At 38.0% G+C, this 25,990-nt stretch overlaps 1 protein-coding gene across 6 annotated transcripts in view; it reads right to left on the bottom strand.

Moving 5' to 3' along the window:
* Nucleotides 1–25,990, bottom strand: part of grid2 (glutamate receptor, ionotropic, delta 2) — a 591,201-nt gene that overhangs the window by 114,790 nt on the left and 450,421 nt on the right. For all 6 annotated transcript variants that reach the window (XR_002873852.2, XR_013658170.1, XM_078953108.1 and 3 more), the window contains 3 exons: nucleotides 13,581–13,682; nucleotides 8,763–8,960; nucleotides 6,242–6,554 (listed from right to left, as the gene is read on the bottom strand). Coding sequence is in view for 4 of the 6 variants with exons in the window: in XM_078953108.1 (XP_078809234.1) it covers nucleotides 6,242–6,554; nucleotides 8,763–8,960; nucleotides 13,581–13,682 (613 nt within the window). In the remaining 2 variants the exon portion in view is untranslated. The remainder of the gene's footprint in view (nucleotides 1–6,241; nucleotides 6,555–8,762; nucleotides 8,961–13,580; nucleotides 13,683–25,990) is intronic.

The following is a 25,990-nucleotide window of genomic DNA, read 5'->3' as shown; positions in this document are numbered from 1 at the left end:
CTATAGCTAATCAGTTGGTGTTTTCCTTTCATGTAACTTTATATTATTTATAGTCAGTTTTTAGTCAGAGTGGGTTTATGTTGAATGTATTTTTGCAGTCATGGGCTTCATTGTCTGAAACTGTGACTTCTTATGAACCTGTTTATGGTCAACAGCTCAAGTATAAATATTCACAATATATTTGAAGAGCTATGCTTCAGATTTAAGGCAGATATATGAACTTTGGATATGTGAAGCTTAAAGTCTGGCTGTAAAAAAATACATAAGTAAAAAACATATTTTTTGTACTTTTTTTTTTTTTTTTTTTTTTTAACTTGTCCTGTCCAACAGCTAGGCAAACAGATGAGAGCTGAGGGCCTCTTGTGTTGGACATATTTTATTTTAACAAGAGGGGTTATTCATCTTCAGACAAACCAAAGGTATGTCTGAATAAACCCCTTTTGTAATTGAGGCCAAACTTTATTAATTTCAATCATGTTTGAAAATCTTTGGTGTTGGACCGGACGGAAAAGGAAAGAGGGGAAGAAGAGAGAGGGACGTTAGAGAGAGGGGGGGGGTAGGAGGGTGATAATAGGAGGGGAGGGGGGGTAAGACCATGAAGCAGCATAGAGCAGACAGGTTTACTGGTTGTTTATCGTTACGGTACGGTTCAAATGTAGTACAAAAAGGGCGGGGCCTGTTCACACACACTCAAATATTATCAACACACCTGCTAGCCGCAAAAATGTCCACATGTCAACATGCACACAAAACAGATAGTGTTCACGAACGCATACCTATGCCTTTAAACCAACTAGTGTGAAATCTTTCATTCATTCAATCATGCAAACTATTAGTGCAAAGGTGAGCTAACACCTGTGCTCAGGTGAGTGTTTATGTTCTTCTAAAATGGATGGTGGAATGTGAAAAGAAGGAGGAGGAGCGCCCAGCCACCCCCACACCCATACCCCCGCCGCAGCAGCAGCGGCAGCCGGAGCCCCCCCAACGCCACACGGGAACAGGCAGGGAACAACCGCCCCCCGGGCGACCAAGACCGCCACCCAGGCCAGGGCCAGCAGGACCGCCGCGAGGCCCCCAGAGCCAGAGAGCAGGGAGGCGCAGAGGGAAAGAGAGCGCCGCCCCAGCCCAGCCAGGAAAGCAGCCCCCCGCCGCGCCGGAAGAGCCCAACGCAGGGCCCCACCGGAGAGGGACGCCCACAGCCCCAGACGAGCACCCCACCACCACCCAGGAGTTCCGGGCATCCCCCCGCCCCGACCCCAGGTACGAGCCAGGACCCCCCAAGGGAGACCCGCTCCGCACTCCAGGCAGCCACCCACCCGGCCCACGGTTGGTCCAGGTAGGAGCAAGGCAGGGGCCCGCCGCCCCCGCCCAGGAGGGGGGAACCCCGGGGAAAAAAGGGCGGCCCACAAGGGATGTTATAAATATGGCCCGACCAGGCTCGGCCATGTTGGAAGTTTGGCGGGGCCCAGCGCCCAGGGGCAAGGACCAGGACCCACCCCCCAGGGACACGAACACCCCCGGCTCAGGTGTAATATGAACCCCCCCACCGTGCGGAGAGAGCACCGCCGGGCCCAGGGAGCCGGCACCCAAGGGACACGGCCGCCATCGCCAAGGGGCCCGCACCCCCCACCAGGGAAGGGGTAGGGGACAGATGGACCCAGGTCCCACCTTCCTTGTAAAATGTGTGTGCGTGTATGGGTGTTTGAGAGGGTGTTTGTGTGCATGTGTGTGTGTTTATGTTTGAATGTATATATTGAAGGGGGAGGGGTGTGTGTACTAAGGGGGGTGCAGTTAAAATTGGCGAGTAGGGCACTAAGGGGACATCTCCTGATTACTCACAGTGATGTCCCCTCACCCTCCACACCAAGGGGCCCTAAATGTCTAAGGTGCGGTTAAAATTGGCGGGTAGGGTGCCAGGAGGACATCTGCTGCTTGCTTGCAGTGATGTCCAAGCACCCCCCCTACCAAGGACCCTACATGTCTAAGGTGCAAATAAAACCGAAAGAGGGGGGGCCCACTCCATACGGCAACCATAGGAGGGGGGCCACTCCCAAGTAGCCCCCCCCCCCAAGGCGCATCGCAGGGTAGACCCCCCACCCCCTCACCCTAATATGAGGTTATATAAGGAAGGGGGTAAGTTGGGGACAGCTGGTAGACTATTTTTTGTACTTAAGGAGAATTAAAATTACAATTACAATGATCTACATGGCAGTTAGTAAAACTGACAAGGGACAACCATAAGAGGTGTGAGGTGAAGTCAAAATTCTATCCCTTTGACGTCCGGGTTGAAGCTTGTATAAAAATAGAAGTCACTGGAGTCAAGTCACCAATGACCAAATGCTAATGGAAGTAGGGAATTTTAAATTTGTTACACTGAATTATGTTTCATTTACAACAAAAATAAATACGTTCACAATCATTTTGGTTGGATTTATTTCCAATGATGACTTTACAGGTTATGTTCTTTTTCTGTGTGTGTGTTCAAGTGATTGATTGACAAGTGAATGTCACATCCTCTGTTAACCCTTTAACAGAGCTATAGCTCCAGTGTTGACATTAACTCTCCAACTCTTCAACGAAATAATTGCAGCTGATTCGGAAGCAAAGAAACGTAGCCTTACGCTGATATGCAACATTTTACAGTAGTGACGGGCTTAGGCAAACAGTATTGAGCAGCTGATTCTGCTGTTGCACTTGGGAGCCGGTTTAGCTTGTGCTGGTTTGCGGCATTTTCCGTCCGTGAAACCAGGGTTCGAATCCGGGCTGCTCCCTGTTCCCTTCTGTGCCGGTCCCAAGCCCGGGTAAAATTGAGAGGGTTGCGTCAGGAAGGGCATCCAACATAAAACGTAACCATGCGACTCATCCTCGAGAGAGAAATTGTTTCGTTGTGGCGACCCCTGATGGGAAAAGCCGAAAGAGGCAGACAGAATTCTGCTTTTGCACTTACCATTTTTGTATATTGATGCAAAGCCAGTATGCCACAAAGGTGCCAAGTGTGAAGTTAAAAAACCTTAATATTGGAAAAATAAGAATGCAAACCAACGGGTCATGTGACTATATCTGATATATATGTCCTTATATTCACTAATAAACGTACTTTTTACTATTGCATTATTTTCCAAATGACCGGTTTTCCAATTTAAAGATGCTGAGAGCCTTTGGAAAACTTAAGCAAACACTGTGATCAGGTTACAAAACGTAAGGACAGAGTGAAACCAGTAGAGTTGGTCAACATCAGGGTAATGGCAGAATAGAGAAGGAAACACAAGATACATACATGAAGGAGACTTGGGGAAAGTGTGCATCCTCTGTCTAGAATGTGCTTTTCTCTTAGACTTTCTTTCCGCTAAACGAAGTGACAAATCTCAAAGCTCAACTCTGCTGTCATATTTTACAATTCACTTTAAGCACAGTTACTGCTGTGTCTGTTATGGCATCTAAATTCATTTTGCCCAAAGCTTATAGTTTAAGCATAAAAGACTTGAAACATCACAGGGTTGCTGTTGTATAATACCAAAAGAGAATACAAAATATATATATATATATATATATATATATATATATATATATATATATATATATATATATATATATATATATATATATATATATATATCATCAAATCAAATAATTCTAAATTACTGTTGATTTTAATAGAGACAGCACTTGATGTCTGACAGCAGAGATTTGCTTTACAAACTGGCTGTAGGGATGGAACCGTTCTAGATGACAGTGAAAGCTACTCAGGGTCAGCTCACTCAGCCTTGCAGCTGTTAGATATTTTTGGCCAACCACATCAGAAATGAATCACCTGTGGCTCCAGCATTGCTCGTCTGTCTGGAGCCCACATGGTGCTACACAACTCGCACACACCCCCTGCTGAACTGCAGGAGAAGCATGAACACTGGCACAGAGTGCACACTTGAAGTAGCTGTTAAGGAGTACATTAACCTGATTTCATTCCATACATTGGTGTGAAATTTTTTCCCTATATTTGCAACCTTTTCTGTATAGCTGAATGCAAGTTCTTAAGGCCATGTCACACAGCCACCACTTACATTTTGCCTTTTAACCACGTATGAAATTTCAGTCTTCCGTGATACATGCCTGATATACATAAATCACAAGTGTTTCTTGCATTCATCATTTGTGCAAAGATGTCCATCGGGGGGTTTCGGCCGACGGGTCTTTACGTGACTTTGGTTTGAACTGTTCAAAACTTTTGATTGTGAATTACATGGTTTATGCGTATTTTATGCAGTTTATATGTAGTTATTATGTAAACCTTGTGCAATTTTGAATGATTCTTGCAAGATTAGTGGCTTTCTACGACCTTTACACATATGTCCACGTATACCTAACAGACTTTTCACGCGTTTACTAGCAATGAATAACTTTTTGCATATACGGTGCACAAATCAAGTTAAAATTATGTAATTGATGCATATAATCATATAAATGTATGAATTGAATATAAACAGCGCAATAATCACGCACGGTCCAAGTTCTACATTGATTTATCTGTTCTTTGTGTGGTTTATTCATACTTATTTTGTTTTTAACGTGGTTCATTCGTGATACATCTATGAAACTTTAACATAAAGCCCAAAACTTTTTCTACTTTTTACACATATATCCACGTATGACCAATTTTCCTCCATGCATTCCTGTCCATAGTGGCTTTGTGACACGGCCTTTAAGAAAATATCGACACTCTGCTCAAGGAATTCATTTCAGGGCTTTTAGAAGAGGCAAAGAGCTGTCAGGTAATTAGGAACAACTTAAAATGATTTGTCACCCGACAGATGAGTTGTAACTATTCTGTCCTGCTCATCGACGATTTAATATTTTATGCTAAATATATTAAAGTAGTTAAGCAGTCATTAGTATGTAGGTCATTTTCCGATTCATTTGCTGCAACTTCTCACCCCCCCTCCACATGTTTCTGTTCTTCACCAGGCTCCACGTTTTGTAGCCTTAGCCTGGAATCTATTTACTGTTTCCACATTTTAAGCCAAAACCAACTTTTTGAAGAATTGCACCCCTTTTCAACCCCCCCCCCCCATCTAGTGATGCCATGACTGAAATGTTAATTACAGCTAAAAAGAGAGATTATTGAGAATATCAAATAGCAATTAGCATGTATCATCGTCAGCATCATTAACACTATTAGCTGTGGCAAAAAGATGGAGGATTATTTACCAAACTGTAAAATGCTCATCAGTTGCTTATTCAGGGCACCAAGTGTTTCGGAGGCAGTGTTAGAAACAAAATCAGTCCTCCTCAAATTTGCATAATTAATGTAGCTTAAAAAAATAACTACTGCAAGGCCCAGAGCATGACAACAAACACTCTGCTCTCGGTGGAAAATGACTAGACAGAGCACAGAAGTATGTTCATACTTGATGTCCTTCCAACAGGCTGTACAGAGAGGTGCACTGTGGAGAACCAAGACATCAAGTTGGACAGAATCTTGTTAAATGTTAAATCAGTGTATTTATTCGGATTTTATTCTCACCCCCTCTGGTCAAACTCAGTTCTTTTCTTGTCATGCCTCCTTAACTACTCATAACTGTTATATCGTCTATTGGGGTCTCAAGACTCAGTTGTCTAAATCTTGTAGATTCTGAAAATCTTATTTCCTATTTGGGGCTGTACTTTTTCTTTTCATTCAAATGGAACAAACTGTGTATCTGCTTTTTTTTTGGTGTAATCCCACTACTGAAACATATAAAACACCCTGAAATAACTTTACCTCTTTCACAAATTGTATTAAATGCTAGCAACACGATCGAATATCTCACTTTTTTTTTTGCTTTCATTTCCAGCCGTAGTGACTTTAAAAAGCATCAACAACTTAGTTAATTTTGAGAAAATGTTAGATATTATTCTTATAACCATTGGCATGATATATGATACGGGCATTCTATCTTAATAGCAGGATCCAAACGTTCCTTAAAAGTCCCTTGTTGGTCCATCTTTTCTGCCCTGTAGTGCATTATCAGTCCACCAGGGGCAGTAGAAGGGCTTTACCGCTCATTATAAAATGGCTGCTTCCTTTTAAACAAGTTTGGTGGGAAAAGTCCTACTAATTTTCAAAACTTTATGGAAAGTATAACTAACTAACTAACTAACTAACTAACTAACTAACTAACTATTAATTAATTACTTTCTGACTTAAATTAGCCATGTAAAATGGTGACATGTGTTCATGTGGTTTTCCCCATCTCTTTGCTCTTACCTTGCTGCACAAAGGAGCCGTAAACAAACCACATGGAATTATAGAGTGTTGTAGAGGACACAGATCCCATGGGCAGCCGGGGTGGGTTGAGCCAGTTGAGCAGGTACACTAGGATGCCAACGAGGAGCACGGTGCCCGCAATGCATGCCCACAGCGACAGATCGAAGGGCGCCAGGCAGGCAAACATGTCCACAGTGCGTTCAGCCTTGCGCAGCAGAACTCCCACAGAATAATCCATGTAGCGTGTGGTGAAATCTACAACGCTCTCTCGCTCAGGCGTGATGGTCAAAGCGGAAAGTCCCACATCAGCTCGCTGCAAGAAGCAGAAAGGAGAGGCAGAGGGGATGAAGAAAAGAATACAGGGCTTGGAATTTTGAAATCATCACACAACCTGTCACCACCATTTAAATATTAAAAAGGAAAGAATCTGACACTGGATGAGGCAAAAACAACAGTAAAAAAATAAAAACATTTGGGTTAATTCATTTTTCTGTGTTGCAGAAATGCCTTTCAATAAGTGTGCTACAAACGTAAGGGATTTGTGGCACAGTGGGAATAGCGGAAGTTAAATTAAGAGTTACCATATTAGCATTCTAAATTGTTTTGTGTTTGCTGTACATTGTTACAAAAAGAAAAAAACAAACACAAATTTCCAAACTTTCTGTGCTGACTTTACTTTTTTACTTCTATAGGAACTAATCATAGTTCAGTTTAGTTTAGTTTGAACAACGTACTAATAGTGGCATAAAATACATGCAAAATACAGTTTGACTTTAAAATGAGAGATAATTATAAAACAATGCTTAAAAAATTACACCCGTAGGATACTTTGAACAAAAATATAAAAGTTTTAAACCCAGTCTCAGTGCTAATTATTTGGCTCTAATATACTCTCATTGGCCAACCCCTTTTTCTGTTGTGATGCTTTGATGACACCCAAACAGATTTCTTACCAAACTGCATTTCTCAGAATCTTTGGAGAAAAAAAAATCTGCTTCAAAGCTTTTTATGGTAATCATTTGATACTGATATGATTGGATAACCAATGGATATCCAGTATTGGATACATACTGGATACAAAAACTACAAAAGTCTGATTGTTTAGCTTACATAACACACTGACATGAGTGGATATTTACTTATCAAAAGATGGAAACAATAAAATACAGTCTTCCACTGATAAAAAATATTGGTGAATTTATAGTTCTTTTCATTTTTAGTGTTATTTGTGTCCATGAATATGTCCATGTGTCAAACTAATTTCCACACTTCCAATGCACTGTATTTATTACCTCATGTGCCTATGCTCCAAAATGTCCCTTTGCATATATCTCCTTTGTCATTGTTTAATAGGTAATAGAGTTCTACAATCAGCTTAAATTAACCCCACTCCAACAAATTTCAGCTCTCTACTTTCTAACTTACACCTCAAACCTCTTATGCTATATTCACATGGGGCTCGGAGATGTGCGATCATGCGGCCGCTTCCAATGAAAAGTCCATGTAAACGTGTGTGTGTGCACATTTCATGCGTCCCCATTCAAACCTCTCACATTCATGTTTAGCTACACAAGTTTTTAAGTCTGTAACTTGGCTCCACATACAAAATGTAGAGCCCCACCACAATTGAATGCGCGCTGAAAGTTAAACCAGTTGAACTTTGACCAATCAGGGAATTGGATTTGGTAGTGACGTATGGGTACCGTCTTTTTTAATAAACTAAAGCTCCAACCGTTTAAAAAATGATCCAAAAGGAGGAATTAATAATATTGGTTTGTGCCCGGCCAGAAAAATGTCCAATGTGAACACTATATCCTAAAAGCCTGTTCGAGAACCCACGTCCAGCCTGTAAGCACGTTCTTGAATGCGCCACACATGCCGGGTGTGTATGTAGCATAGTTAGACAGTAGTTTTCTTACTTTACTTGTTTGTGTCATATAGACGTTTCCTATGTAGCAATAAAAAAAACGGCAAGTTATAAGTAAACACATTGGATTTTGTGCAGCACAATACTGTTTATAGTTGTGTCAGCAGTATCAAGGAATTTAGTTTGAGCTTTTTGACCTATTTTGCTTTTTTCACCAAAGCACTTTTACATTTTGCTAATATTTATGCATCAAAGATCCTTGAGGCTCCAAGAATATGCAACATAATAGAGGTCGGCCTGTTTTTCAATTTCCACTTCATGAGCTCAAAGTGTGAGAATTTGTGTCTGAGTACAATTTTCTTAATTAAAGGTGGCATTGTAATAAAACGTGAGCTTTTAAAGTCACATTGCTGCTTGAGGGAATGCTTTGGTGGCTGAGCCTGCTGAAGGCTAGTCCTTTAAAACAATAACGTCGCATGACATGTGCCCGTTTGCATAAGCTTTTATCCTTCCGGCGTACCCAAGAATATTTGAGTACAACTTTTTATGTTTTAACAATTTATTAAAGGAAATTCAATTTTTATTTCTTTCAAGTGTTGTGTCTCTGCCTGTTCTTTTGCTTGTGCAAAGTTGGAGTAAGGATTTTCTGCTCACCTTAAAAACCAGTTCACCCATTAGTCCATTCCACTGACCGTCAGCCTGCAAGCTGCCATATTTGTGGTCTGGGGCCACATAGATTTCATACTTAAAGCCAAGATAGTTGGACAAAGCATCAAGGATGTCAATGGAAAAGCCTTGGTACTTCTTTGGTTTCCCCAGCACGTTCTCTGACACCATCACGAACGGCTCCTCCTGCAAGGCAACGATATTTCAGCATGTCATTATTTCACTCATAGCAACAGTCCACTTGTTAAGTCATTTAAGTGGTAAATTATCAAACATCTGTTAAATTAAGATATTGGATATCAATACTTGTGTTATGTAATTAAAATGATTATCAGCATGATTGTTATTTGACAGTTCGCTTAAAGGCTGTTGGGAGGTTTATTGATGTCATGAAGGCCTGCCTGCCTATTGTTAATGTTAATAACATCCAACAATATTGACATTTTATAAAATTATGAAAAACAGTGCAAATCACCTGAAAAAAAACCCAACAACATTAAAACAAACCTTCAACAAAATCTCCTCCTATAATGTTCCATGGTCTTTCATTGAGATTTTCCCTCAGTTGTCCACCAGCCGTCTTTTTCCTTACCCTTTAATAACTCTCTATTGATGAGAGAAATCTTGTCGGCCTATATGTCCTGCAGATTTATGGCGGCCTGTGTTTTATTGACTGAAAGCTGCACACACATACACACACACACACACACTCATAGACGGTATGCCGGGCATTCACTTGACAATTTCTAATGCTTGCTAGCTGCAGCAGTTCAATAAGCCATTAGGCAGTGAGTGGACATGCATGCCAAAGCTCTCTCACAACAAGAACCCATCAATCAAAGTGGAAGTACCAACTAATACACACGACCACACACATTGAGTAACCACTTAATTGCCACTAATTACTTCCACATTTATTTTAAACCTTTTTTTTTAAAGTCATAATCAAATGCGATGGAGAAATTGTATAAATCTTAACAAGAAAAAAACAAAAATCACACATACTTTTAACATAAACCGTGCTGCTGGAAGATCTCAGAGGTAATTATTCAATTTTTTGAATAAAAATATTTTCCAAATCAAGCATTTACTTTTTTTCAAACGATTTAGCTTAGATGCACTTAGATGTGGGAATTTGACTCATAAAATATTTATCACATCAAAGTCGAATCACTATATTTAGTTATTTCAGCTTTCCAATCTTCTTCAAACAGTTTCCTCTCAGAGGCTCAAAACAATGCAAATATTCTTCCTTGCCTCTCAGCGGCTCTCTTTACGGTTCACCGCAGTGAATCATTCCTCTCTTTCTAACCTTGTTTTCTGCATCCTCCTCCTTCGCAACAACCATGGTCTTCATCTGTAACCTCTACCAACATAACCACTTTCTACCCGTGAACACATGCAAACCATCTTCCCTACATTTATCTCCAAGATGTCTAACATGAGCTGTTCCTCTGAGGAATTATAGAAGAAGAAAAAAAACAGATAGGGAGACAATGATGAATTTATTCCTGATCCTAGCCATCCTTGTCACTCTCAAAGAAAAACTCAATCATTGGCTCTTTTACCTCCAGCTCTGCCTCCTGTCTCTTTCTGAGTCTCAGAACAATCCAGTTGTTGAGTCTAAAAGGTTCTGTTAGATAATATTAATCAATACAGGAGAGTGTTACAGTTATCGATAGGGGTGTAAAACTTTATCGACTTAATCGATGAATCACTTTATATTCAGTCAGAGACTAAATGTTTATCGAATTGACCTAAACAATTATAACATTAAAAAATCTTTTCAAAATGAAAGAAATCGATCTAGAATTGATGTTATAAAGTATAATTTGGGTTGAGGTATGGTAGGTTTATTTTACCATAATGTACAAACACTCGGAAAAAATTATCAAGCCATCATTGCAGTCCAATTGTGTGGAAAAACTTTGAATTTTGCAAAAACGTGACCATACAGTGGTACCTACTCTGTATTGTAGAATCTCATGTCCACTTTACTGTTCTGTGATTCTTCACACACATTTATGCTTTTCTTTTTTACACACAATAGTCAAAAATTGAATCAAGCAGTCTCCAAAATAAAGATAACAAGAGAAAGAACTGTATGTCACAGTACTGTTCTGAACAAATATTCTTGGTTTGGTCAGATCACAGTGGATTAAAGTCTGAGAATTATTGCTAAGCAACATGCAGAATCACTGCAGATTTAGTGCTGCCAAATCAACTCACAGTTTTTGCTTGTGCTTCACTTTTCCTTTAAGGCTGAATGCTGGTTGAAATAAAGAGGCGCAAAATTCTTTCACAATACATGACAGTTCTTTTCCTGTACTCAAACTGAAGACTGTAACACGAGATTTCCCCACAGCTGACAGAGAGATTCACTTGGCAGAAAGTAGCTGGTATTTTTTTCAGGCTAGTGCTATGGACTTTTTTTTTTTTTGTTAAACAGAACTTTTTACTATATTGTAATTGTCATTCTAAAGAACAATAAAGAACTTGCAGCAAATAACATCACTGTCCCCAAGCGTATGTTTAAGACATCTCATTGTTTTTCCTGCATCTATCAGGGCTACACTTCGTCTCACTTGTTATCCCTGTGTTATTATCTATAATCCCACAATATCCTCTAATCCCTGCAGCATCTTCTTATTGCCTTCGTGATAATGTGCCCAACTACGATTTCCATGCACCAACATCTCTGTCCTCTTGATCAATTCCTTTGGCAAGTGCATCCTGTCTCTCCTTGACGGGAAGTACTGCATGCGGTCTCAGTGCTCGGCCAGCTGAAGACAAGAAATTGGAGGAAAGAACAGCAATTTTCCACAAAGACTAAGTAATGGCATTTGAAGAGCCCTCTGAGGGGTGCTGGGACTGGTAGAGTGAAGGCGTGATTTGCAACACGGTGAACAATTTAAAACACTGTGTGGCTTTGTCTGGGAATCTGTTGTCTAACAAATTTTGAAAAGCTTTGCCAGCCTCTGCTGAGGGTTTTAGACAGTTGACGTTGTTATGCAAATTAACATTTAAATTGAACGCTGCTTCAAAAAGATGACAAAGATGGGGAAAAATGGTAACGTAGCACAGACTTCCTTTCTGCATGTCTTCATCTACTTAATCCACCTGTCCAAACATATATAGATTTGAACCTATTTCTGCCAAAAAGACTTGGATTGTGAAGTATTTTGGAGAGTCAAGGTCAATTTTTTATATAGTTTACAAGGTCCTTGAGTGGCATTTCTTTTAACAGTGTATCATAGGAAAAAAAAAAGTAAGCACTATATATTAAGATATTTGGGCATGAAGGAGACTAATGTACGTCACTCAGGGATCAACAAATCAAATCAATTTCATTTTTAAAGCATTTTCTTTCATAATACTGCATTTTGAGTGGCTACACTAGATCCCTCCAAAAGTTAAAACAGGTACACACAAGATAGTAAAATAATCATAATAAAAATGAAAGAACCAAGACGGTGCCATCAGACTGCAGAAAACACTGGAGTTTAAGGTATTGTGTGTTCTGCACTGCAAAGAAAACTCAAAAGCCTCATTTTATTTAATGTGCTAATAACAACGCTGGGAGTTAGTGTAGTTATAGTAATGTTTGTTTTAGTGGTAAAAGTCTACTTTTTTACATGTTGCAAACAAAGCTGGGAGTTTTGTGACTACGCTAATGCTTCTATTATAGCTTAAGTGTGAAAGTTTAGACCACTCCATTAACACTGCTCCTTATAATTCGGTGCACCCTATAGTATAAAAAATATGGTTAGTGAAAACATAAAAGAGGGCATAGTCCGCTAAAGATATATGTATATTAATATTATTAAAATAAGTTCACAGGAAGAAAACTACAAAGAAAAACTAAATATCAATGTTGTAGGTAAGTTGTTAAAGTTGAAGGCATGTAAGGCATCAAGTTCAAACGGACTGTAGTTGCATATTGGATTCATGGATTTTGTTTTTTTCACAGGCAAATTAAGGTTTTTATCAAGGTAATATAGTTCTGTGAATGTCAAGCTACAGTGTAGTCTGTTTATATTTATGAACAAAAAAGACATGAAAGAAAGCTCTGTAGAAAGTTCTGAAAAACATATAAGAGACCATTAATTTGAAAATCCACTAACCAATGATCCAATCACTAGCTGCTCAACCAAATCCAGTAAACTGAATAGATCCTTTTCCAGAGTAATGTTCATGGCCAATGATCTGTGTTTGCGCTCTAAAAAGGGCCCTTGAGGCCCCTTTTGTTTCTTCAAAAGGAAAAAAAAAAACACAAGATATGTAAAAAGCCTGCTTGTATTGATTTGTATCTTCTAGTCTACATCAAATAAGAGCTGGAGCTGTAGAATATGAGAGGTAGAATGGCAATCCAACCCAGAACATGCCATCATTAAAGTTGTAATCCAATAGCTGAGGGTGTTAGAAGAAGGATGAGGAAGATAAAAGAAGAAGAAAGAAAAAACTCAAAATTGTGCGGTATTATTTAATTTTACCTTTAAATTAAGAATGTGAAGAATTCACTGCAGCAAATCTCTAAAACAATCACTTGATCTGATCACTGTTGGAATCCTGCTGTTATGAAGCAGCAGAATGTTTCACCACAACTGAATGCGAATATAGTGATTTTTAGGGTTTTTTGTATTTTACTTTTTAGTTTACTCTGTTGACATGTTTGAGTCAGAGGCAAAATTATATTTATATAATAAATTATACATTATTTTATTAAAAACAGAAAAGACATTCCAGCAACATGCTGAAAGCCCAATAGATAAAGATCCCAGATTGAGAACTTGACTCTATACTCACCAGAACAGTGACAACTCGAAGCACAACACCTCTCATGTTATTTTCCAGCTTCCTGTCACTCAGTGTGCCATTCAGTCCATGAACTGGGTCCCATGTTGCCAACTGTCATGTGCACAGAAAGACAAAAAAAACAAACAATTAGAAGTCACAAGCTTGTTTTTCTGACAAACAGAAAAGTCAGAGATAACGCTTCAAACATAAAGGCAACACCTTTCTTGGAAATCCAAAGATTTGGATTTTACTATCATATGAATTAAAACAATCAAATCAATTAAACTGGTATTTATGTTGTTTAAATTAATAAACCATATTTATTATACTGACAACATAATGTCAGCCACAAAATAAACAGTTGCAATAGTTCTATATTTATCCAAAAAAAAGCGTGATTGAAATGCTTTCTATTTTAATAGCTTTCTTTGTTTCAAAAATAAGCTACATATTTTATGCTGTTTGCAGAAATACATGTCAAATTCCAGAAAAAAATGTAAACAAGATTCTTTAACTGTTAAGTTCCAATCCATTAATCAACCCCTTGATATCTGAATATATGTCCAGGTATGAAAAGAAATACATGAATAATACAAATGGCATATATATATACCAAATAATAATTTAAAGAAAAACTAAAACAATAAACCTATATTCCTTCCTCTTTCACTAAAGGTAATCCTCGTTATTCTAAAACAAAGGTTAAACTTTGCCAGTAGCTGTCAAACAGCTGCCTCACAGTCCAGCAATCTTTAACAGATGAATCTGCCAACTCTAAATTATCTTTGATGCAAGGAAAATCTGCCATATTGTGTTTTATGGTTTGCTGGCTTAATTGTGCATCGCTTTGAGTGAACTCCTGTTTTAAAAAGTATCTTTAAATGAAGAAAATACTGATGTCGAGACCGTAAGAGCATAATAAAGAGTCTCCATGCACTTGAGCTGGAAAGATGAATTTCTAATTTCAGAGAGAACTATCATTAGGCCTCACTAAATGTCCAAAAGCTATGCTTTTAATGTTAATGCTTAAAGCAGCAAAGACTCTGATTTACATGTATTCTTGGGTTTTGTCCTTTCATTTGGCTTTTTTTTGGACTACAATTGCTTCTCCTGAATTGTTTTCACTAAAAGGATAGGAAATCTCCTCTTGAAAAGAAGTAAAAGAGCTGTGGTGGACACGTTAAGGAAACAAACAAGTCAATAAATTGACAACGAGAAGCAAAGGTATAAAAAAATATGGCCTTTAAAGGTCATTGTAAACCCCCAAAGCTTCTTTTTTCGTTTTGTCAAACCAGCATCCACTCAGGCTCAGAAAGGAGTGCCTTATTAAGCTTATCTTGTATTATTGCATTTTTCACATGATCTATTGTGTCTTTTTTGAATAATTATAAAACTTTTCAAATTAAGTACTTGAGGTTATAAATAAAGCTACTGAAGTATTACATAATAACCTTGATTCAGCCCAAAGGCAATGATGTGGGACTTTTATGTAAATTCAAGCTGATTTAAACTGTTCTTTTCCTTTTTTTTTTAATCTTTTGATGCTTATGTGTAGTTGACTGTTTTGTATATAAATTATCCTGGAGGAGCTTAATCCAGAAGATTACGTTGAAATAAAGCAGAAAAATGAAAAAAAAAAAACAAGAAAACAAACAAACATGCACATTCAAAACCCATCATTTCCACAAAAAAAAGCAGGAGGGAAAAGACATGAATTGCACTTTATTCTGATCAGTCCATATCTAAAAAATAAAAAAGCAGAGGCTGAAATGAGATGAACACTAATGATGAGCCACTGCAACATGTTACTTTGCCAAAGGCTCCGCGAGTGCTTGTAGAAATGTGACTGCGTATGATCAATAAAATATTTGTGGTGCTGGCAAATGCCTTCACAAAGCCAACAGCTCCAGGAGTCTTACATTCAGAAGAAACTACACCTGTGACCTACATCACATATAGCTGTATCTTTGAGCTTTTTGAAGGTATTTCATGAAAATCTGACTTCTGCACAGAGCTAAAACAAGACAGTGAGAAAGTGATCACAGGGAATGCCTCGGAAAACAGTCATCCTTACTTTAAAAATGGAAAAACCCCACTAAAAAATACAAAAGACTGGATTTTTTAAAGTACTGAACGATCCAGGTGGGAAAAAAATAATAGTTATGTAGGAAAATAATGACATAAGTATGTAAAATAAAATAATTCTAATATACGAATTTAACTATTGAAATGGTGCCTTACAGGTTATGTTTTTAATAAGAAATTTCAACACTTTGTAAATGAACGTATGCAAAGAGACAGTGTTTCCTGGTTTCCCTTCTCCAATTAATAGACATTTTTAAAATGCAATGAAAGTCAATATAGACAAGCCAATGCATAATAATATAATATAATATAATATAATATAATATAATATAATATAATATAATATAATATAATATAATATAATATATATATATATATATATATATATATATATATATATATATATATATATATATATATGCTGGCCTACAGGACAGTACTGAAGCGCTCATCCTGGCAGCTCAGGAACAAGCCCTGAGCACCAGAGCAATAGAGGCTCAGATCTACCACACCAGACAAGACCCAAGGTGTAGACTGTGCAAAGAGGCGCCTGAAACAATCCAGCACATAACTGCAGGATGTAAGATGCTGGCAGGTAAAACATACATGGAGCGCCACAATCAAGTGGCTGGAATAATATACAGGAACATGTGTGCAGAATATGGACTGGAAACCCTAAGGTCAAAATGGGAAACACCTCCGAAGGTGGTAGAGAATGAGAGGGCAAAGATCCTGTGGGACTTCCAGATCCAGACTGATAGGATGGTAATGGCGAACCAACCAGGCATTGTAGTGGTGGATAAAGAACAGAGGAAAGCCGTTGTGGTGGATGTGGCAGTGCCAAGCGATGGGAACATCAGAAAGAAGGAACATGAGAAACTGGAGAAATACCAGGTACTCATAGAAGAACTGGAGAAAGCATGGAAAGTGAAGGTGACAGTGGTGCCTGTGGTAATTGGAGCACTGGGGGCAGTAACCCCCAAGCTGGAGGAGCGGCTACAACAGATACCTGGAAAGACCTCAGACCTCTCAGTCCAGAAAAGCGCAGTGCTAGGAACAGCTAAGATACTGCAGGACCCTCAAGCTCCCAGGCCTCTGGTGGAGGACCCAAGCTTGGAGGAGAAAACCACCCACGGAGGGTGAGAGGGGCGTTTATATATTTATCAAAATCATATGTTTCTTATATAATGTATATGGTATAAATAAGGGAGTTATTTGTTCTCTGTTGTGCTCAGGTGTCAAAAAGAAAAGACGAGAAAAATCAAAGTCAAACTGGTTAAATAAAAGCAATATTTGAGTAGAAAACTCATTTATCTGAATGTCAATCGAGCTGCATCATTTTGATATTGGGAAAAGTAACGCCAGCTTACTTGTTGTGTTTCTGTTTTGTTCTGCTTTGTTTATACATAGTCTGTGTGTGGCCCCTGTTTCCTTTGCTTATCTTTACATTTTGCAAATAAATTTCCATTCCACTCTCAAAAAAGGCTAAAGGGAGAATTTTGCTCTTTATGTGCATAAACAGCACATACACTCAAGATTCAGCATACTGTTATTAGCCGTTTTCTTTTCCTTTAACATTATATGCATTCCTCAGCTCTAACACATAATGTTTATTAGTCACAACTTTGTTCAAACTGACTTTTTATCTAATTTAAAACATTGACCTTACTTATTATTTGTCTATTCAAACAGCACATTTGCTAGTTGGAGAGTTTATGATTAGATTATAATGTATGCAAAAAACTTTTTAAATGTTGAACCCTTTTAAAAGTCACTCACCACATTTATTACATTTTTTTAAATGAATAATTACTTAGTAAACTGCAACTACCTAAAATATGTTTTGTTTTTTCTCTTTAAAATAAAACCCAATGTATGATAAAACACAACTTTATTTAAAACATGTTTTTTCTTGGCTATTAAAAGGTACAAACATAATTTTGCAAACAATTGAGGAAACTTTATCTTCAATCTTTACACAGAGCGCTTATTCAGATGAAAGGTCAGTGTGCAAAACTGAGATTGGCATTCACAAATATCCTCTTTGGTTCGGTTTAAATCTACAGAAGACAAGCTCTAACTTTCAAAGACTGTAAAACTAAAAATGACTTCCAATCCAGTCTTTCAATTCTCCTTGATCTTACAAACAAAAAGCAGGAAGCATTTAAAAAAAAAACACTGTTAAATGAGCATTTAGAGAAATAACTGAATCTCACTTATAGTTTTAAAATGGCATAGAAAAAGCTAAAGAAAACATTCTACTAGATTGTATGCACACTAAAAGGCATGAAGTGTTTTCTTTGTGAAAAAGTGGCAAACTGTTTCTCAATGCTTATGATTTCAGATCAAGGCTGAACTTCCTTATAGGACCCCGACTTACATAACTTAATGAGGGGACCAGTTGGGACCGATATCTCATAATGTAAACATAAAGGCTAGCTTTGGAGAATGTTTGTGATTGTTTAAATTTTAGTAAAATGTTGAAAAAGTTCCTCTTTATATCTGAGATCTTGGCATAAGGCATGAAATTAGTTAAAATAGCAACAGGATTTTTAAGTCACGTTATCAGAAACCTATGTTAGACATTAATAATCTTGTCTATGTTGTGTAACCAAGTTTTAATTGATTAAGAAAAAACTAAAAAAAAAAAAAAAGTAGGTTAAAAGAATCCTGAATATATTTAAAAGGGCAACAGCTGAATCATTTATGTACAATTTAAGTGGTGTTTCTTAAAACCCAAAAGGTGAAGGCAGATTGAAGGATGATAGAATTTCCTTTGTTGAACCTCAGATCCAAGGCTGACAAAATTAACTTCATCCAAGTTTAGCTGATTTAACTTAATAGCTCAATGAAAACCAGAAAAGTAAAAAAAGAAAAGTAAGGTTGGAAGAAAACTACATTTAATTACAAGACAACTCACTGTAGGGAACACTTACTGCAAAGAAAGTACTTTTAACCCATTGAGGAGGATGAAATCAGCAAATAATAGCCAAAGCTAACAAAAAAACATCATAAAAATATGCCCATATTGCTTACTCAAACTCTCCTCAGTTAGTAAAAAAATCATAGTAGGTTTTTTCCCCCAAACATTAATGTTTGTCCTAAAACATGTTTTTGATATAATAAAAGATGCTGTTTTTTTCTTGTTGTTAAACTACAATTAGAATTTTTATTTTCCAGAATGGAAATAAAATGAGAGCACAACACATTATATAAGCACTAAAAATGGCAGACTAAATGTAGAACTTGAAGCATTTTGTTTCCATGACAACAAGTAAATAATGAAGCACTTTTAAAAGTGGATTTGTTTGTTGCATTCGCAAAAGGTATTACAGTCATTTCCAGAAGTGATATAAAACAATTGTTACACTAAAAATAGGAGACAATTGTACAAAAGCAATTGAGCGGCTAAGTCAAACAAAACATCCAGTTTCGGTATATAAAAATTGCTTTTATTAGTAAGATTTAATGCAATGCCCATCAATCATGTTTTTGTCACTAAAAAATTGTACAACGAGCAAAAGCGCCATTAACTTCTTCTTTTATTTGAGCTACAGAAACTCATCAGTTGGATCAGACCACACTAATCCACCTGAAGCCCCAGCATGCATTAGTGTTTTTTCCCTGGATAACTTATGATAAATACTAAACAGTAGAGGCTGGAAACACTCCCCAAAAGCAGTGGTATTGGACATGGTCGACCTGGTGCATTTTGGATACATCCCAGGTTGGTAACTGACTATTTCACTTAAATCATTACTTTGGGCAATTTTTCCAGCAAGTCACTAATCAGTAAGAGGGGGGAAAAAAATACTCACTTGTTTTCTAATTTAGCCAACCCAACAACAGGTACTGTTTTAATGAGGAATAATCTCAGGGTGTATTCAGACTAGGAAAAATCCTTTGTTCTGGATCAAGTCTTCTTAATCCCGGACCTTGCATTTGGTCTTCATACATACCGGCATCAAGCGGCCCATTCTGTTAGGGACCAAAGCTTCAGTCATTGGCCAGGAACTACGAGGTCAGGTCAAAACAATAAGAGAAAGACGGACATGCTGTGCTTATAACTTGTTAAAACTTAATATTTCAATTACAAGTTTTGAACGTCTGGAGCTACACTTTTTACTTTAGTATGGCAGAGCCATGCTGCAAGGCGGTTACTGGCAAGGAGACGTACTGTGTGAGCTAGGATGCTGGCAACTGCAGTGATGAGGAGACGTTGGGTATGAAGGTTGTCTGCCAAGGGTTTATAACATATAGATTGTCGGGAAAACAGTGTGAGAAGCAATGTGTGTTACGTTAAAAGTTGTCTTAATGAGCCTGCACTCATCCGATCACATTTCAATGAGTTGCTGTGTCTCACCGTTGTGATGTTATTGCATTGTTTTTAACAGAATTCTATTAAAGCCCCCTATTATTATTTTTTTTTTTAAATGTTCCCAGTGGTCTCTTAATTAGGATTATGAAGTTTTTAACAAAAATCCCACAGCCTAAATGTCTTGAAAAGCCATATTTCATGTTAATCTAAAGCCTCGGTTTCCAAATTCTCCTCTACATGGGCGTGGTCATTGGTGCTGAGCTGAGTACTCCTGCCCTTGATCACTCCCTTTCTGCAAGCAGCGTCTTGCATGAGTGAAGAGCTTGACACAAAGGGGGGGGGGGGGGGCACAAACAACACCGACTGACAGTTTCTATTCTCAAGAGTTTATCTTTAGTGATAAGGAAATGCTTAAAAGCGTTATTTTCGGTTCCAAATCAACACTTTTTTGAACAATGTGTGGATTGACAAAACGAATGTGTGTACCCTGCTGTTTGATAAAAATGGGTCCAAGAGCGGTTCCTAGTCCGAAACCAGGGTCCACTTGGGTGCATTCAGACTGAAAAATTGTTCCGGATTATCTGGGGAAATGGATTTTGGTTCAATTTAAGCAAAACAAATGTGTCCCGTCCAAATTAACCTTTAAAGTCCCACTCTGATTATCTTTTCAAAACCCTTCCCAGTGGTCTTTTTAATATGATTGATAATTATTCGCCGTTTTTAGCCAAGATCAAAACCCTGCGCTTATTTCTTTTGTGGGATTGTTGGTGCTGTGTAAGCCTGCCCCTACTTCCCATCATCCATCTCTTTCCACTCCCTCCTGCTAGGTTACAGCCCCTCACAACCCCAACCTAACTAAATAAAAATATTGAGCAACTGAAAACTGCAATTTCTTTTATCTGCTCCCAAATCACAACTGCTTGAATGAAAATACTCAAACACAATTTTAATCTTAATTTTCTTTATATATGTCCTCCATGTCCTCATGAAAAAATGTCACACCAAAAACATCATTTTCATTGGAGTGGGTCTTTAACTTTACTTGTCTGTGTCCACATTTCTGCCTGCAGTGTATTTATACTGAGAGATATTATGCAGGCCACATTCCAATGTTGGTGCGACTGAGCAAACCCTTGTGCATTTCAAAAAGAAAGCAGTGAACTGAAAGAAAGATTTTTTTCTGGTAAAAAAACAAATCCCAACCCATACAAACAAACATTCTTAGGAGGCACACAGACAGGGAGACCTTGGGCACTGTAAAAGTAACTGGACCATCATGGTTTTGTGAGGCTGCCAAAACAGAAATTTACTGTTCAGATGTTCTCTTTTTATAAATAAATACCTCACTCATTCCACACATGCACACAAACAGTCACTTTAACAAACACACCACACAATCTGAATGGCACAAACCCAAATGCAAGCTTTGAACTCATAAACAGCATGCAAACCCAAAAGCCATGTCAAAAACATTAAAAGGTTAGGAAAGGCTTCTTTAATAAACACATAAATGCAGACCCTCCAAGAAAGTAGCCTTTAATTTGAAGGTCATATAAACAAGACATTGCAATTGACAGTTGATTTATAACTATATTTTTTTATAAAACAAAAACAGAGACATGCTACAGATGTTCTTATTCCTGGAAAAGGAAAGGGGAAAAAAGAAGACTTTTACTATAAAGCAAAAATTTTTTTTTTTTTTTATTTAGGACATATCTGGTACATAACCCATAGGTATGCTTGTGGTTTACATCAAATCATACACTTTAAAATAACAGACTTTGTATCTCATTTCATAATTTGGGTACCTGGAACTAAGAAACCCGATTCGTTAATTATATATATATATATATATATATATATATATATATATATATATATATATATATATATATATATATATATATATATATATATATATATATATATATATATATATATATATATATATATATATATTAAAATTTTTTTGAAGTTGATTTGGTTTCTTAAACTGATTGTTTGATTTGTAGATTCGAAGTATTGTCGGCAAAAAAAGAATAGAACCGAATGTGATCAGCCGTTGCAAATATAACTGATATACACAGTTAAGTTGCAGACGTATAGGAACATTTCTGAGTCAAATATTCTTTTCCACTCTCTACTTGACATTACTCCCCTTAAGCAAAACGGCTACAATGGATTGAACTGAACCAAAGTCACAAAAACTACATTTCCAGCATTGAAAGGACCAATCACATTGTAAATTGAATGAAAAGTCTCTTGACAGGTTTTACTGACACTTTTTTTCCAAATAAATGTATAGGTATATTCAAATGAGGTCATGGGTAACTAAACGAAAAATGACTGATGAGTGAGGGGCGGTTGTAGCAGACTGATGAAGACGTTAATGTTGCATATCTTAGGTTTGAGAAGTCTTCTTGTTCTGGGAAAAAATCCAGCTGCGCTTCTGTCAGAGTCAGCAGCTTTATCATGACTACGTAGCCCATCTATCAATCCATTTTGTATACTCCATTCTGTTGCTGGGGGTGGGGGGTTGGAGCACTACACAGCTGTCACTGAAGGAGAGGCAGATTAAATCCCTATGCAGGTCAAAAGTCCACCACTGGACCAGATAGGTCAACATGTGATAAACAACTGCAAAAACTTTAGGGGTGGAAATATTGCCTCTCTTTTGCCTTTCTTTCTAATTATTGTACAAAAATACAAACTACCAACTATTATAAGACAACCTAAATATTCTTTCAACCTGTCACAATATCTATCTGAGCCAGAAAATGTGATTTATCGACGAGGAGAGTAACGAAAAATTAGATGAAAGATCACACACCTAAGGGCAACTTGAAGAGACAACATCTATAATTTTCAGTTTGAGTAAGTGAGGTTCAGGCCTTTTGGGGCAAAATGGCAGTTTTTTTAAAGTCCCACTCCAAGGACCCCCCCTACTTTCCATCATCCATCTGTTTACAGGCCCTAGTGCTAGCTTGCAGCCTCTTGCAACCCCAATCTAACAGTACCAGCACAATAAAAACGGCGGGCAATATTGGAGATATTCAGTTTTGAGCCACTTGCCAGGAAAACAAAGACGTTCATGGATCTATTTGTCTACAAGTAGATGTATCACAATGGAATAGAAGAAGGAGCTTGTGGCTTGCAGTTGTACAACACACCAACAATTTGAATAAAGAAATACTCAGAAAGGCAATTTGAAACTCAACATTCTTTATATATGTCCTCTATCATGAGAAAAATGATACAAAATGTTAAAAACACAATTTTTATAAAAGTGGGTCTTTGAAGACTAAATAGATCGGGTCATACGGGAGCAACTTACAGCCAAGATTAAAAGGTTTCCATTTGACTGCGTTTTAAAGAAACTCACTTTAAAAAAAAAAAAAAAAAATATATATATATATATATATATGTTTTTATATCTCTAGGTTTATCTTGGATGTGTAGCTTCAAGGTAGCAGGGTTTCACACATCTTTGAAAAAAAAAACATCTGAAGTTTCGTGAAGCTTGACAAGGAAAAAAAGGGGGTTGCAAGTTTATAAAATTAATGACTTTTTCAGTGAATTGTGAAACACAGAAGTACAGCCGTGTCTCTGAGTTTTATGGGTATGGGAAGCCTGTCATCATCAGTTTCAGCACTGGACAGCTCCACAGACAAACTGGCACTCCTCAGCAACATAAACAGGCTGAAGTGACAATACCGTCAGTGTAATCAATGTGCCCCCCCCCCCCCACCACCACCACTTACAGGCACACAGACCAGCAACAAAAATGGCAGAAAGATAAACACAGAGGTTCAGTGATCCATTTGTCTGCATTTTTAATGAAATATTTTTATTTGAAGTTTTCTTGCACCAACTCGATAAAGTTTAAAACAGCAATGCATAGATGATCAACTAGATCTCAAACTTGCTTATTGTGTGGTCTCCATAACAGAAAAGCAGTCCCGGTAAAGTGCCACTTCTAAACATCCACCCAAAGCCAATCAATTTTTCCAAAAGATGCAGTAACACTCATTCTAATGCAGTAAATCACTTCATAATGTCAGCACAACTGATACCCATCAAGCTAGAGGACAATCCCTTCAAGAATTTTTCTCATGGACAATAAATCAAATATGACACAGCAAATTCTTGTCAAGGAGATAGGACTACAGTCACATATGCCAAAATGCCACAGCGCAGCGACCTACACACAGGTTTTTCAGCAAAACTGATGGCTGGGTGCGCCACATGCTATGTTCACCACCTATAGCTGACTGGTAAGAGTCAGCTATAGGTGGTCCCCAAGATCGTCTGATAATTGGCCTATTTCAGACTGCCAACCTCATGCCATCCCCTGTCCCCATGCCGCTGTCCTACTGCCATTGTTCAATTGTTAGGAATCGTAAGGTAGCAGTGCGGGCACGTAATGGGTGTTGAGATGGGCCAGGGGCCTGGTGATGACCGGACAACATTCTGGTGATCCCGACCACCAAGGGTCCAAATGGGGTGACGGCGTTAATGCTGCACAAAACTCATAGCGTTGACAGCTCCACAGCATCTCTATGGCTTGGAGATTGACAAATTGCGGTTTATGCTGAGAAGAACACGAAAAAGACGGAACATTTTGCTTTCTTGGGAGGCATGTTGTCTAAAAATTTGTAAATTTGTACTTTGACAAAATTACAATGTGGTTTCAAAATCGGAGTTCCAAATGGCCAGTAGTGCAGAATGGCCAGCTTTATATACACCCCTGGCTGCCGGTGGTGCTTGATATGAACAGCCACCGTCTGGAGACGTTTACACATCATCCAATCAGAGCTGCTGCCACTGATCTGGCTGCCACCACCCTGTAGCTGCCCAGCCGTTGCCCAATTTCGTAATGACGTCATCCCTGCCTGACTGAATCCTGCCTGACTGCCGCTGTCTGCATTCATGACCACACCACAACGTAAATAAATACCCTGCAAATATAACAAATAATATTATGCGTGTGTGTGTATGTTATAATATAATTTGCAAATATTTATAATATATATTTATAAAATATATATAATATTTTTTGAGTCAGCTTGGATGATAAAAAGTGTACTTTCTTTTTCAGCAATATTGACAAAATTGCAAAACCAACCATGATATTAGAGTTCTTAGATATTAGAGATACAGATAGATAGTGGGGTGCTGCAGATAGATATTAGAGTTACTTGGTGGTCCTATTAAAAACACAGGAAAAAGAAGAAACAACTGTCATGTGCGGGAGGCTCGAGAGCCGGTAGGACCCAGGCGCAGAGACGGGAGGCAAACGGGTTCAAGGGCAAGGGGTTTAATTACAAACACAAACAAAAAGCGCTGCCGAGCAGGATGACAAAACCAAAAAACAAAAACTCACTGTGACGTGGCATGAGACAAGGAACGAGGAACGAGGAACATGGCATGACATGAACACCATAACAGGGGTAATGGACAAACACAGGAGGCAGGCAGAGACAAGACTTAAATACAGACAGGGCAGACAAGACACAGGTGGACACGATCAGGGCTGATGGGGACCAAAGGAAGTAAAACTCAAGAAAACAGACAAGACAGGAGACTTTCAAAATAAAACAGGAAACAGAAACAAGACAGAACAAGGACCAAAAACAAGACAACAAATTCAAATCATGACAACAACTGGAGGTTTGCGTTGTGATATCACACCTATGAAATCTTTCAATATGGTAAAATGTTCATAAAGTCCACTCATATAGACAGATTTGTACAAATAAAGTCATAGACCATACAAGATGATCATTACAGTGTTAAAAACAAGCTATGCTTTTGATTTCCCACATGAGCAGCAAACAGTTTTGTTCACTTGTGAAGATTTTTGAGGTGTGTGGCTTTGTGGGGGGGGGGGGGGGGTGCGTGTGTGTGTATGTGTGTATTAGTATTGGTCAAAGAGAGCAAACTGAGGTAAACCCAATTAGGTACAGAACAATTCAAACTTTTGTTTTAGTGTCCTTTGAAATAAACTACAAAGCTA

This window comes from Oryzias latipes, chromosome 9 (genome assembly GCF_053564925.1).
Source record: "Oryzias latipes strain Hd-rR chromosome 9, Olatipes_Hd-rR_3.1".
NCBI lineage: Eukaryota > Metazoa > Chordata > Actinopteri > Beloniformes > Adrianichthyidae > Oryzias > Oryzias latipes.
The sequence above is the reverse complement of the archived record's forward strand: the minus strand, read 5'-3'. Positions and strand labels throughout refer to the sequence as shown.